Source organism: Panicum virgatum, chromosome 5N (genome assembly GCF_016808335.1).
Source record: "Panicum virgatum strain AP13 chromosome 5N, P.virgatum_v5, whole genome shotgun sequence".
Classification (NCBI taxonomy): Eukaryota; Viridiplantae; Streptophyta; class Magnoliopsida; order Poales; family Poaceae; genus Panicum; species Panicum virgatum.
The window spans coordinates 4,712,343-4,726,883 of record NC_053149.1 but is presented as its reverse complement, the minus strand read 5'-3'; the positions used below and the strand labels follow the sequence as shown (position 1 = coordinate 4,726,883).

General features: G+C 45.7%; 2 protein-coding genes across 2 annotated transcripts; both read left to right on the top strand.

Annotated features, from left to right (window-relative positions):
* The first annotated feature begins 1,246 nt into the window (after positions 1–1,246).
* Positions 1,247–4,771, top strand: LOC120676379 (plant cysteine oxidase 1-like). The gene is made up of 5 exons (XM_039957643.1): positions 1,247–1,567; positions 2,948–3,066; positions 3,174–3,312; positions 3,406–3,627; positions 4,107–4,771. Exons 1-5 carry the CDS (start codon positions 1,447–1,449, stop codon positions 4,223–4,225), a joined length of 720 nt encoding a protein of 239 aa, XP_039813577.1. The 5' UTR covers positions 1,247–1,446; the 3' UTR covers positions 4,226–4,771.
* A 7,143-nt stretch (positions 4,772–11,914) lies between these two features.
* Positions 11,915–14,200, top strand: LOC120677013 (probable WRKY transcription factor 72). The gene is made up of 4 exons (XM_039958357.1): positions 11,915–12,171; positions 12,285–12,353; positions 12,472–13,065; positions 13,162–14,200. The coding sequence occupies exons 1-4, from the start codon at positions 12,097–12,099 to the stop codon at positions 13,933–13,935; spliced, it is 1,512 nt and encodes a 503-aa protein (XP_039814291.1). The 5' UTR covers positions 11,915–12,096; the 3' UTR covers positions 13,936–14,200.
* The last annotated feature ends 341 nt before the right edge of the window (positions 14,201–14,541 follow it).

Sequence of the window (14,541 nt, the reverse complement as noted above, 5' to 3'; positions counted from 1 at the left end):
TCAGAAAATTCCTAGAGCAAATAAATTAAATAAAAATGCAAACACATTCAGCTTCAAAGTATTTTTTTTATATCAGCTTCAAAATATGTTGTTGATACCCAGAAGGCCAGAAAGGCTCATTGTCACATGCCTCTTTATCCAAAAGGAATCCTGTGCAAGGCAACAAAGGCTACGGCATATTTCTGCAGCGAGCACTCATGGTCGTCATGATGGCACGCTGATCCTAGCTCTGCATTGTAGTACATGACAAAATAGGCATGCAACAGCAAATCAGAGAGGACCCAGACCCCTTGCAGGTTTGGTTCGCAGCCCAGCCCACAGGAAAGTCTGATGCGATGGTCTCTGGTTTGGTTTGGTTCCTCTCCGGCAGTTTATTATAAAACTTCAAATCCATTTTTCCTTGGTGTACACGGGCCGGGGAAGGGTGGCGTCACGCCAACACAATCCGACGACGTCGAAAATGCAGAGAGAAATATTTTCTCTCATGCATCCCATGCGTGCGCGAAATAAAGAGAATTTTCATTGTTATCTTCTAATTTTCATTTTGGAGTTCACTATTGGGAGTCTTCTTTTAGAGAAATTTTACAATAATTAAAAAAATAGGAGACATCCATCTGATAAAATCATACAGTGGTTAAGATAGGAAGAACCTAGACGTACCTAGGATAAAATATCTGGTACTTCAAAAAAATGGGACCAAGTACCAAAAAGTGGAACTGAATACTAATTTAATTTTTATAAATACTTTATATAGATCAACGGGTAGAAAAAAAAAGTTCATGGTAAAAATACCTAAAAGTACCCATACCACTTTGCATTCCATAGCACTAGCACAACTAATAAATAACAATCACTTCTTTATCAATGAAATTGGCACAATCCCCTACCCGTTCGTTCAAGAAAAACAAATAAATGATTCGGTCCATATCCATTCCAAACAAAAATATTTTGCTAATAATGATAAATAGCTAGTAGATATTAATTGAGATAGTTTCCCATCCACAAATATAAGTACTCATATTATTTTTAAATATCCAAATTCAATGTATTCGTAATAAAAAATTGAATAATTGATTGCAATTCAAAACACCATTTATTTGTGATGGAGGACAGGAGGAATATTTAGGTACAATGCGGAGCCGTGTAACAAAAGTATTTCACAATAGAATACTCCTACTCAGGAGTCCCCGTCACACCCCCATTCGACTATAAAAATCTTCGGCTACTCCTAAAATTCCCCAGCGCACTCTGAACACTTGGCGGCCGTTGCCCAAAACCCTTCCGGCTCGTCGACCCCAGTTCTCTTCAAGCCCTTCGCGTTCCGGCGAGTGCGGGTGGAGGCCAGCGGCGGCCTACCGGAGCTGGAGAGTAGCAGGTCACCGTCGTGGGTCGGCGGCGGCAGCGACGGCCGCGGCGCGGCGCGGGGCCGGGGCGGCGCCCCAAGCGATGGCCGCGCCCGTCGCCGCCGTGCAGCGGCTCTTCGAGGCGTGCCGCGAGGTCTTCAACGACGCTGGTCCAGGCGCAGTTCCCCCACCAGCCGGTATCGAGAGAGTCAAAGCCGTTCTAGGTAATTGATTCTCAACGCCTGCTCACCTCGTGGTTGCAGAAATCGCACCTTAGTGCGCGTGGTTGTGGTCTTGCTGTGTGGCTGTGTGCTATGCATGCGTTGTGTTCGACGTTATAGATCTGTGGCCATCTCGTTCACGTTCATACAATCGTATAGTTGGGTGGGGATGTAAGTAACCTTTTGGATCCTGTGATACCTGAACTAGATCTGGCTGGTAAAGCTTAAAGTGTTTTCTTTGAGAATTACATTTTGGTTTTTTAGTGGAAATAAGGAAAACGATTGTTGAGCCACTCAGAAAAAACTGAAATGTTCTTTCTAGACTCATCTAGTATACTGTATACGTGCAATTGGTTGAGGTGGAATCAGTGGATTCACTAACTTAGACCCGTTGCAAGTAAACCAGCAACCAACCAATGGAATAGCACATTGGCTACCATGCTGTGATGCAAATGTGCAATGTCGTTTGTACCGTGGCTTAGTTACAAGTAGCATGCTATTGGTGAGAACGAAATACTCAATGCCTGACTTGTGCCAGTTGTATGTTCCTGATGGAAGTAAAGACTGGGGCAAAAGATAACAGAAACCATGTGCTGCCCATGGTATACACACAAATACGATGTAGCTGCTGCCTGCTGGTATTATTTCGCTTTGTGGGGCGGGATACAGTCAATATTTCATCCATCTTGGAGCTGCACTAGGGTTCTCTTTTATTTCGTTTGGCCGCCAAAAGCTTGCCAGGTACCATGAATAGTTACTTAATGGCAACTTGCCAAGCTTGCTGAGCATGTTTCTCGAATAATTATAATGATGGAAACTGATCTTGTACCATCCTTGTTCCTTGAGGATATTTTATTTATTCCTCCTGATGGACGTACCGTGATGTTTATGTCAATGGTGCTTGTGGTGTGATGTTTACGTCTACATGCATGCCAATCGGTTCTTTGATTTTCTTTTCGGGGCAGACCCTGAATGTAGCACATATCACTATATTTTGTTCCTGCTACTACCTTACGTGACAAGCTGCACCCTTAATCCAGTTTACGAGATGATAAACCATTTCAATGTTGGCTCCGTACTTGTAAACATGATATACATAGGCCTTTTGTGCCAATCAATCATCAATCCCATCATGCAGCTAATATGAGTTATTGAGTACGAGCTTTCTCTTCTTTGAGTTTACGCTGAGTTCCAAAAGTGTAGGTTTATGATGAGTTTATCACATGTTCTTTTTTAGGTGAGTTTACCACATGTTTATAATGATGATTCATTTTCTACTCAAGTTCTAGTTAAAGGGGTCTGCGACTGCAAGAGAGTTGCACTATCCAAGTTCCGCATATACTCTGTTCTTCTGATATAGATTTAGTCATTTGTGTCCTGCAGATAGTTTTACAGCAGCAGATGTTGGTCTAACGCCCAACATGTCATATTTTCGACGTGTTGATCCCCGTGGCACTCCTAAAATCACTTACTTGCACCTCTATAAGTGTGAGGCTTTCTCGGTATGCTTACTCGTCACTGAAAATACCATAGAACTTGATTATTTAGCATATTTTGAAGCTGTCCCATTGGAGTTTTAAGGCATATATGTCTGTACTTATTCATACAGATCGGCATCTTTTGCTTGCCTTCAAGGGGTGTCATTCCTCTCCATAATCACCCTGGCATGACTGTGTTTAGCAAACTTTTATTTGGCACCATGCATGTGAAATCTTATGACTGGGCTGCTGCCCAACAAGATATACCTGGTATGATTAGTTCATTTTTCCTAAGCAGAACGTTCTCACACATATTTTTTTTAAAAAAATACATTTTATTTTATCGCTCTCCTTTGATCACAGATGTTCAATTGCAAGGACCACGTTTGGCAAAGGTGAAGTCTGACGGCATCTTGACTGCACCTCGCGAAACATCGGTACTATATCCAGAAGATGGTGGTAACATGCATTGCTTTACCGCACAGAATGCTTGTGCGGTGCTTGATGTCCTTGGCCCTCCATACGATGATGGCAGTGGAAGGCACTGCCAGTACTACAATGTCTCTTCGTCCACAATTTCTGTTGGTAAGACCTGAGTTCAAATGGCTGTATTAGGTGTGTTGGAATATTGTTACTTCTTAAACCAACAATTTGACTTGTCCTAGTATGTTTATGTCTTCTGATTCAACATTCAATACATATCCTTGATCCAAAATATGTAGATAGAAATGAAATTCTGCCATACAACAAAATCAGATAATGATATGCATATCCTATATATTGCCCACTCTATTAAATCTATGTATGTCTGTCCTTTGAAATCCTAAGATTGCTGTCCCATAGAAAACTTTATTAGTTAAGCAAGCATCATGTCTTTATTTTTTTTTGTAAGTCAGGCTCCTACTCAGTGAAAGTGCTAAAACTTTACTGTGAATATTGTCCACTCACACCTTAAGTTTAATCTCCTGTACCATGTTCCCTGGTCATATTATACGTTGCAACTTGTAAGCATTCTAACATAAAGATAAAATAATGCCAATTAACTTGAGAAGGTGCATTTACAGGAGGCTCGATGTTATTGCCTGGAGGTGACAGATATGAATGGCTGGAAGAGAGTGAACCACCAGAAGGTTTTTATCTTGTTGGATCAACATATATGGGCCCAAGAATTTCGGACCAGTGAACTCCTATGCTTGTGAGGATGCCTTGGTTTTGTGGAGAGCATGTGTTTGGTGTAAATACATTGCTGAAATGAAGGTGACCAAATGGAAATCCGTACATAGAGAGCTGGGCCTTAAGGCTTCCGTTGATCATCATTGAATCACAGTTCATCATTACTCCAACTGGAATTACTTAGTAATAAGCAATGAGAACAAGGAACTTGCTTGGCAGCACAATAGGTTATGTAGCCCTTGGTGTATACTTGTTCTTCCCCCAGTTCTGTCTGTAGTGTCTATCAGTTGGTATGAGTTTTAGTCCTATCCATTCTTGGGTTGTTGAAAATGTTGCCTGATTGACATGCCTTGTGCAGCGTTGGAAATTGTTAAATTATTAAATGTTTACAAGGTGTAAGGTGTCTAGCAGACAGGGAGTTCCTTTCTTGTCCATCTCTTCCTATCTGGGGGTGCATAAATGGTCTCTTCAATAGTTTAATAGCTTCATAACAGATGAGATAAGTGTTTTTGGAGAAATCTGATCAGAATGAAGAAACGGTGGGGCATATTGGTAAGCGCTGATTGGTTGTCGTTATTCAAACTCATCAAACATACTACTCATTTCGTACTGAATCTTTTGTTCTTTTGCAAGATATTCCGAAGTTACATTTATGCTTCAGTATGAATACGACCTGGATCCATCAATTGTATTGCAACCTGTTACAATGTCAAACATGCATTGTCACCGGAGATAAGAGAAGTCTCCTGACTTGCCGTACAATATTGTCACAGCCCAAGCTGCCTATGCAAGTGTTCACACATTACAAACCTACGGTTGACATTTAATCTGTTTAGTTGCTGAAGAACTGAGCGGCTGAGCGCCCCTTGTGATTTTATCCTCATTGGAAAAAGGCTGGTGTGACCGAATCATTGTTTTTCTCACACCAACCGAGTAGTTGACATTTGAAATAGTCACATTATTTTATTCTGCTCTTTTTTTTATAGAAAATCGTCATTTAGGCAGTCAATTATTGCACCAGTGGTCTTGGCACAAGGGTTTACTTGAAGCATGAGAAAGTTTTGGGTTTACTTTCTCAGAATTGCTTAAGCAGTACCATCTTTGCTTTCCAGGTAAACTTGAGAGCCATCAGAACATTTCGTTGTCTTTCTGCAAGGAAATAACCCAGGCACCCAGCTCCCCAAATTACCTCTGTTTGTTCTAAATGATATGTTCTTATTTCATTTCATATTGGAAATTTGATGGAGGGTATACTAGTTTTAAAAAATGGAAAACAAAGCTCAACCTTCTTTAAAAGAAAGTTCAACCTGATGCTCCAGAGAATTACAAAGTGCCCTGCCTCTGAAAGTTGTATGCAGCAATTTTTTTTTTAAAAAAATTGTATGCAGGCTGCCAAAATTGCCCTTTTATTTCAGATCTTTTAGGAAGTCATTGTTAGTAAGTGAGAACAATAGTACAGCTTGCATCATTCTTGTGGGCATGGAGACAAGTTGAGCTTGGCTATTTCCTCGAAGCTGACTACTACAGCCTTATCTTTAGCTCATTCCCGCTGTTATCGCTAATGATGATTACAGGGGCAATAAACTAGCTATATTAAATTAGGGAACGTATCAGGTGCAAACCAATCTTTGTGCAAACTATGGAAACTTCAATCTGAGTCATTGGATCAACATCCAAGGGGTATGGGGAATTGGATAGTTTTACAATCTGGACCCGCCCTTGGATTGGGTAATCATACTTTTGCAAATCCCCCTCCCACCTCTCTGCGCCCATTCCCTTGGATGTTGATCTGATGACCTAGATTGAAGTTTTCATAGTTTACACGGAGATGTTGGTTTGCACCTGATATGTTCCCATTAAATTAATAGCTGATGAACCATTGCATGAAGAGTAAAATTATAGTTGAGTGAGGTTCCATGCTAAAAGAGAATAGTCTATGGTAAGCACACAGGGTTGAAGATGCAACTTGGATAGTACTCGGGTACACTGAAACTCAGTAATCCAAAGTCAAAATCCTGACGTTACCTGTGCTGTCCTGTCATTGCTTTTACCTAACATATAAACATACATTACATGTTATTTTCATTAATTACTTGATTCTACCGTGCTGAATAAAACCTCCCCTGCAACTTAGGTACTAATCCATAAAAGTCAATTGAGGTTAACATTCTTTACATGAAGTAAAAGCTAATATTTTGTCTGCACTTTGAACTATTAACAATATTCGATTGCTGCAGTCTGAACCCTTTAAAGGAAGCATAGTGAGAACCATCAAGTAGCCCGTTGTTTAAGTTTACTTCATTTTGATAGATCAACAACCAGGTCAAGCAACAATTGTCAGTATTCGTGTACAGTTGTTATACTAACGAGTAGCAAGTAAGCTACTATCAGCATCATCTTCTAACTAATTTGCTAACAACTAAGTTAATTACAGGCAGTCCACTGTGTGATATAAGCCACGACACACCACCGGTGTTCAGTTTAACTAGCATTAGCAGGTAATCTAGCTTTGGTTGTATTGTGCATCCACAGATTTGTCCTTTCCCAGTCAGCGTTAGTCCAGAAATTAATTGTCAAGTTTATGTCGTTACTCATTAGTTTAACTAAACTAAGCGATCCCAGCTTGACTATGCTGGTCCTTGTTGTTTGATCACAATGTGCTGTCATTACAATCCAGAAAGTTTTATGATGTGTGTTAAAGAACGTTTCTTTTGAGCTATGCAACCCGGGCTGCTCTCTCTCTCTCTCTCTCTCTCTCTCTCTCTCTCTCTCTCTCTCTCTCTCTCTCTCTCTCTCTCTCTCTCTCTCTCTCTCTCTCTCTCTCTCTCTCTCTCTCTCTCTCTCTCTCTCTCCCTCCCTCCCTCCCTCTGGGGCTGGTGAACAAATGGACATGAACAACGTGCTGATTTTCTACAAACAATAACCAAACACTATATTTGACTATATCTGATAGCGTAATGACTTAGTTGTTTGGTAGTCCAAAACGCATGGTTCCGAAGATTACACATTGACAAAGGTGGATGTCATACTCTCTAGTTTCTACGAAGAAAGTGAAATAGGAACAAACACTTCTTTTATTACATAGTAAATTTTTCCTGTACTTTACCACTTCTGTTCAGTTGATGATTTCCTTTCAACATGCATTGGAAAAAGTGCCGTTCAAGTCTTGACCTTGGTCAAGCAATTGCAAAGTCTTCTGGGAAATATAAATGTTACTGTTCCAAATCTGTGGAAAAGTCTTATTGGGGGTGTAGTATGATCTGTAGCGACTGAATTATATCTATATCTGCCTGTCCATCATTAGTCTTCAGTTCAGTTTTGGTGTGGCAGATCCATGATCTGACACTTCCATAATTTCTGACAAATTGTTGACCTCGAGTATTTGAATGCACAGGTTGCAAGAACTTGCTACTATTCTATTCGTTTTGTGGCTAAGTTACATTACAATTGTTCTCATAGGGCAGTTCCCTGAACTGATCCATGTGAAAGACGACTTCCCAGAATGATCTCCTTCTGACTTTGCAGTTTTCTTTTCAGGACTCGGTAATCCATGAAACGAAAACACTGCCAGCAGTATTTGACATCTGGAAAACTCGGCGAGGACTGTCGGTAGGGTGAGCCTGAATTTCCGACGCCGGTTTTGAAATTTGCCGAACGATGATGTATCAGTGGCTTCCTAGCATCAAACACCGGAAGGAAGGGAACAAGAGGAGAAACCATTTGTTTTCGCTTAATTTCTTTGGGCTGTGCAAGGAGGGTGCACGGGGTCTTTCCTTAAGAAAAATGTGATGGAAATCTGCATCGCTCCTGCCCCACTTGAGGTCCAAAGATTTGACCAGATCGTTGAAAAAGCTTTGGCTTCACATTTACTATTTTTCTTTTTTATTTGCTGGGTGTTAGCTGTATTCATTTTAATAAATATATTACATATATTTATTAATTAGGTTGGAAAGACCGCTCCTTGATGCATCCGTTGACTAAACCTGCAGTTTACTTGAACTGAGTCCATCATCCAACCTCCATGTGCTTATTTATCTTCATGCCGTTTTTTCTCCGCTGATATGCCCTTTTTCAAATCCGATTTGCGTGTTCCTTGTTGGTCTGTTGGAAATGGTGCTATGGCATGACACCATCTGTATAGGGCCATACGTCATGGGCGATTCCGCCTTGGACCGAATCCTCCTCCCCTGAATGCGAAAGCTCTCCGATCTGAAATTCTGAATCCCGAAAGGTCAGACGCAACCGAAACACAAGCTTTGGCTTCATTTTTCCAAGGTACGTAAACCCTCTGATGGGAGCTCCAGCAACTGTCATCAAGCATGAGGGCGCGTGCTTTTGAGCGTGTGTATGGTGGTGACGGTGTGTACTCCACTTTTCTTCAGGCAACAGGCCCGGGCGGAAGGGTGTGCCAGTGCCACCGGTGCGGCCGCTCCAGGCCCTCTCATTTTTTTGGGGCCTCCAATTTTTTCACATAGCACATCAAGATCAAATCTATTAATCCAATAACTATTAACTAGCTCTCTTATTCATAACCGGCAGGCGCAAATGTAACTACGGGTGATAAAGGATCATGACAATGGTCAAATTTTAGAGCCCAGCCTTTAAATTATAAGTTGAAAATTATAAAATATTAGAGCCCAGCCTTTAAATTATTTAGGTCAAATTTTAAGGCTCCTCACCTCAAAATGTAACTAACAAACGCTGGATGCACGCCCCTGGCCAAAAGACCTGCTAGCTTCCGCAGTTGCTCTGGAGTCTTGGCAGCTGCCGATTCATCTTTACATAAAAAAGGCCTGCTAGCTTACCCAATTGCTGAGTCTTGGCAGCTGCCGATCACTTTTGTGATATAAAGATATCTTGAAGTCATATCTTCTGCAAATCGATCTAGAAAATATGATTCCGGCAAATCGCACTTAATGATTTGGTCACATAGAACTTGAAAGATGGAGTAGATTGATTATGTATCATAAATATTTTTTTTGAAGGAACACGACGAGAATAGAGTTATTTAAATAAATATTATGCAACAAAGATTAAATAGGTATAATTCTTAACATATTTCATTCCTATATAGTATATTAGATATAATTATGTTATATTTAATATTTAATTGTTCTATTTCACTACTCTAGTAAACTTCACTTTAGAATTTTGCACGGGGCTCCATTTTATACCGGCACGGCCCTGTGGCAATCCGATGACGATTCAGAGTTTCAGAGGTCAGACCCAGCAGCAAGCTCGCATCGGTTCCTCTCCGCGCCGGTGGGCCCCGCCTGCGCGGACCCTGTAGCGGCCGATGGGAACACGATCACCACGGCCAGTTTTGTTAATGGTCGCGGTGGAGACGGATCAAGGCTGCTACCATATTCAACGGGCGGTGAGGTGAGGTCACGCCCTCCATGCCTTGCCTGCCGATTAAACAAGAAGAAGAAGAAGAAGAAAAAGAAGATGGAAACAGAGGGAAGGGAAGGCGAGGTAGCATAGCATTGGGGGATCCCTCGGGTACGGCCTAGGGCGCAACAGTTTCAACGGGCTTCGCTGGGATCTCAACAGGTAGGCCAACCAAAACTTCCACCCTCCCCTACCTCAAAAAACAAAAAAAATCCTCCGATTGGCTGGCAACACAGGAATAGTCGCAACACACTGAACTGTCGCGCTCGCGGCACCAGTTGGGATGGAAGAAGAAGCTGCGGCGTGCGTGCGTGCGCGTGCAGCAGGCAGGTGCATGGTCGCATCGCATGCGCACGGATCGATCGATCGATGGTATCCCGCTGGTCATCAACGCGGACTCGATCGGGAGGCATCTTCGCTTCTCCCATCCATCTCACGTCGCGTTCGCGTCACATGCCGCGCCTTGTTTATTCCTCCCTGTCCCTTGGCCCCTGCAGCCGATGATCCCGTCAAGGGTGACGGCTCCCACGCACGGTCTCACTAGGCTTGTGGAAGGATGTGTCGTTCTGCTTTGGGATTCGTACCCGGACCAGAATTGATCCACCTAGGACGCTTCATATTTCGCAAACAGAAATTCACGTTGGGTTAGGCCCTGTTTGGTTCCAATTTTTTTTTCAGAAGTCCCTATCACATCAAAAAGAATCTTACTATTTTATATTATTAAATAAAATATGTTTATAAATGTTTTTTGACAGCTGAGTGCTTTTTCGTGAGACGAATCTAATGAGCCTAATTAATTCATAATTTGATACAGTGATGCTACAGTAACCATTCGCTAATCATAGATTAAGATACATCATTAGATTCGTCTCGCAGTTTAGTCACAGGGTTCTGCAGTTAGTTTTATAATTAACTTTTATTTAATATTTCTAAATACTAAAAAGTCCTTGTGACTTTTTTAAATCCCTGTTCCAAAACACCCTCTTACTCCAGGCGGTTGAGTAGCAGTAGCGAATTTAGATGTAAAATTAGAGAGGGCTTATTTTCCTTTCTTCTTGCTCTCTTCTTTTTTTTTCTACCTCCATTTATAGTTGAAAATTGTTGAGGGTAAGGGGCTGGAGCCCCCTAGGACCCTTGGATCCGCCCCTGTTGAGTAGTTGAAGTCCGAGGAGAAGCTTTTTATCGAAGAGGAGTTTTAGATTAATATGAGTTACTGGACATCACAAAAATTTCATATCAAAGTATTTTTAGTGTATAGGTTATAAGACTATTTGAAGTCTACTTTCACTTCAACACTGGTCCATTCACGTTCGATTTCGGTATTTCAAACAAAGCATATTCGTATACGCATCTATGTAACATCCGCTATGCTCCGAATCCGATAAAAGAGTAGATTCTTTCAAAAGGAGATACTTCACGGCGGATAAAGAGGTAAACGATTCCCATGTGGATTGCTGGAGCACACAAGTACTTTTCATCCAGGTCCCATTTTTCGCTGCTTGACTTGTTAAAATCTGAAGAGAAGAAGCGTCTTCAGTGGCAGTATAGTAGGATAATAATTCGGCGAGCTTGTTTAATTTCTTCAGATTTGATCCACCGATGGCTGAACAATTCCTCAACATCCGGGGTTCCTTCTTGAACTCGACATTCAAAAAAAAATCGACAGGGTAGCACCCCCACCACCGGCAGTAGGAAGTCAACCGGGCGCCCTAAACAAATGCCGGGCGCGAGCGAGCTCCCGCGTTCGTACACACACACACGCCGGCCACCGGGAGCCAACATGTAAGAACGCAGCACTCATTTTGTCAGCTGGACAAGTCAGAACCTGCCATCCCCATCGACCTCGACTGCAAAGTTGCGGCGGCGGCGGCGGCTAACCGCTTGATCCAACGGTGGTCAGCCGGTCGCCGGAGCAGTAGAGCTGAATTACCTAGCTGTAGCTCGCGCGTAGAGAGCCCTGGCGCGTGGACCAGGCGCAGACGACGACGCGGCGGCAACGACATGCAGGACACGTTTGGGGATCGAGGACCGCAACGCCGACGACGACGACGATGACAACGGGGACGGCGAGTATTCTATTGCGCTCGCTCATCTCACCGCGCGCAACCTGGCCCGCCCCCCGGCCGTGGGCCTGGCTGGCAAGCTAAGCCGGTTGACCGTTTTGATGCGCCCAGCCGTATGGGCGACGACGACTGGACCCTGATTGGCCGGGCCACTGAGATTCGGTGCGGCATCTCGCCATTCTTTATTCTCGCTTACTCCAAGCCAGTCAGAAACTGCAGGCTTAAGCCTCGTTGCCTCGTCTCTTCCTCTTCTTCTTTATAAGGACGGCGAGGAGGGCAGAGGTACTACTGCCAGGACAAGGCATTGCTTGCCAAAAGCTATCCGCTCGGAAAGGGGCAGGCCGGCCGTCTTGTGGGCCGGTGCGGCGGCGATCGAGTTCCCAGTCCTACTAGCTTGTGCTCTAGTCGAGCTAGTAGCTTGGCTGCCATGGAGGTCGCCGTCGAGAGGCCGACGCCGGTGAAGGAGGAGAAGAGAGCCGATGCCAAGCCGGAGATGACAGCGGTACGAATTCAGTACATGACCTGCTGCTCTTCCTCTTCCTTGCTCTTTTGGTCTTTGGTTGTGTATAGTTGAACGCAACGGAGATCTGATGATGGTTGCTTTTGTGGATGCAGATGGGAAGCCCTCTCCCGATCGTCTTCGAAAGCTTTCCATCAACGCAAAGCGATGCAAGCATCAAGCAGGTAAATCCGGCTCCATGATGAACTGAAATTCGGTTGAGAATTTGAGAAAGATGGTATCATTTTTATTGCCGCCAACGGAATTCTCATCGCGTTGAACTGCATGGATGTTGGGCCACAGGAACAACGCACGCTAGAGGCGGCCAAGGCGGAGATGGGCGAGGTGAGGGAGGAGAACGAGCGCCTCAAGACGACGCTGTCCCGCATCGTCAGCCAGTACCAGTCGCTGCACACGCACTTCCTCGACGTCGTCAAGGTGCACGAGCAAGCAGCCAAGGCCAAGCTCCCCGCGGCGCCGGCGCCCTCGCTGCCCACCGGAGCCGACGACGCCGACGACCTCGTCTCCCTGAGCCTCGGCACGAGGTCCAACGGCGCCCGCCGCAAGGGACACGAGAGGTCCTCGTCCTCGTCCGGAACCGCCGAGACCGCCGCCGACGAAGGCCAGCTCTCCCTCGGGCTCGGCATCGCGCGGCGCAGCGGGCTGTCCGCGGACGACGACAAGGCGAGCGGCGCGTCGGCGGCGCCCGTCCTGAACCTGAGCTCCGACAGCAGCAGCGCCGGCGACACCGCTAAGCCGCCTGCCAAGGACGCCGACGCGTGCCCGCCTGGTACCGCGCGCAAGAGTCCGAGCGCCGGGGAGGGCGCCGACGACGAGGTCCAGCAGCAGGCCAAGAAGGCTAGGGTTTCCGTCAGGGTCAAATGCAACACTCCCACGGTACGTGATCGAGGCGTGACACGTCTGCTACCTTACCCTACTACGAACAAGAAATAATTATGCCTCAGCTAATTCATGTCGTGCTGGTGATATCAGATGCCGGATGGTTGCCAATGGCGGAAGTATGGGCAGAAGATCTCCAAGGGGAACCCCTGCCCGCGCGCCTACTACCGCTGCACGGTGGCGCCCCACTGCCCGGTGAGGAAGCAGGTGCAGCGGTGCGCCGAGGACACGTCGATCCTGATCACCACGTACGAGGGCCAGCACAACCACCAGCTCCCGCCGGCGGCCACGGCCATGGCGTCCACGACGTCGGCTGCGGCAGCCATGCTCACCTCCGGATCCACCTCCTCCACCTCGGCCTCGCTCGCCCACGGCCACCACCTCCCGCTCGCGGCCGCCGGGCTGCTCGGCCCGACCACCATGGTCTCCACCGCCGCGGCGTGCCCCACCATCACGCTCGACCTCACGACCCCGGCGGCGCCGCACTCCCTCATGCACCCCTCGTCCTACGCCGCCGCCGCCGCGGCCGGTTACGAGTCCAAGGCGGTCCCGGCGACTTGGAGCAGCGGGTACCTGGCGTACGGCGCTGCAACTCCGTCGTACTACGGAAAGAGCTCGCCGGCGCTGGGGCACCTGTTCGGCGGCGGCCTGGGTGGGTCGTCGAGGCCGGAGCAGCTGTACGGCGCCCAGACGTACCTGCAGAGGACGAGCAGCCTCGGGGCCGGCCATGGCGCGGTGGCGCCGGCCGTCACGGACACCATCGCGAAGGCGATCACGTCAGACCCGAGCTTCCAGACTGCGCTGGTGGCGGCGATCACGTCGGTCATGGGGCGCGGCGGAGGCGCCGCCACCCAGGACCAGAAGTGATCAGCGCACGCACGCACGAATTAGATTTTGTGTAGGACAGTGGTTCATATGTAATTAATAAGTGCATCGTGGTTAATCACTTTGTTGATTGGATTAGTTTTGGAGTTTTTAGTAGTCATATTGGCTGGAGAAGAAATGGTGATCATATCTATGTAACAGGGATGAAATGATCAATCGGTGTACATAGAGCGGATGAGTAAACTGTATCTACCATGAATGGGTGGAATAAAATTAAAGAAGTTTTGATCAGGTTGTTCCTGCTAAATCTGATGGGGTCTAAACTCTGAACCTGCAACTGCAGGTGCAGCATGATTAAGATCAGTGGTCATGATAAATGATGAAGCTGCAGAAGCCGTCAAACACCGTTATTCGCCCATTGCCAGAGATCCCAACTGAGGTTTTGAGATGGAATCATGGAAGATGAGGGGTCATTTGATTTGTTCAAGAATTAATCGTATCGGTCAAGTGAGTCCTGCGTTGTCCGATCGATCCACATGCGAGATATAAATTTCAAACTTGAATTAAGTTGATCACCATGACTTTGGAGGGACTCTGATCTGAACCAGGTCAAGCAACCACCGCATTAGTTGGAGATTAGCGAGAGAG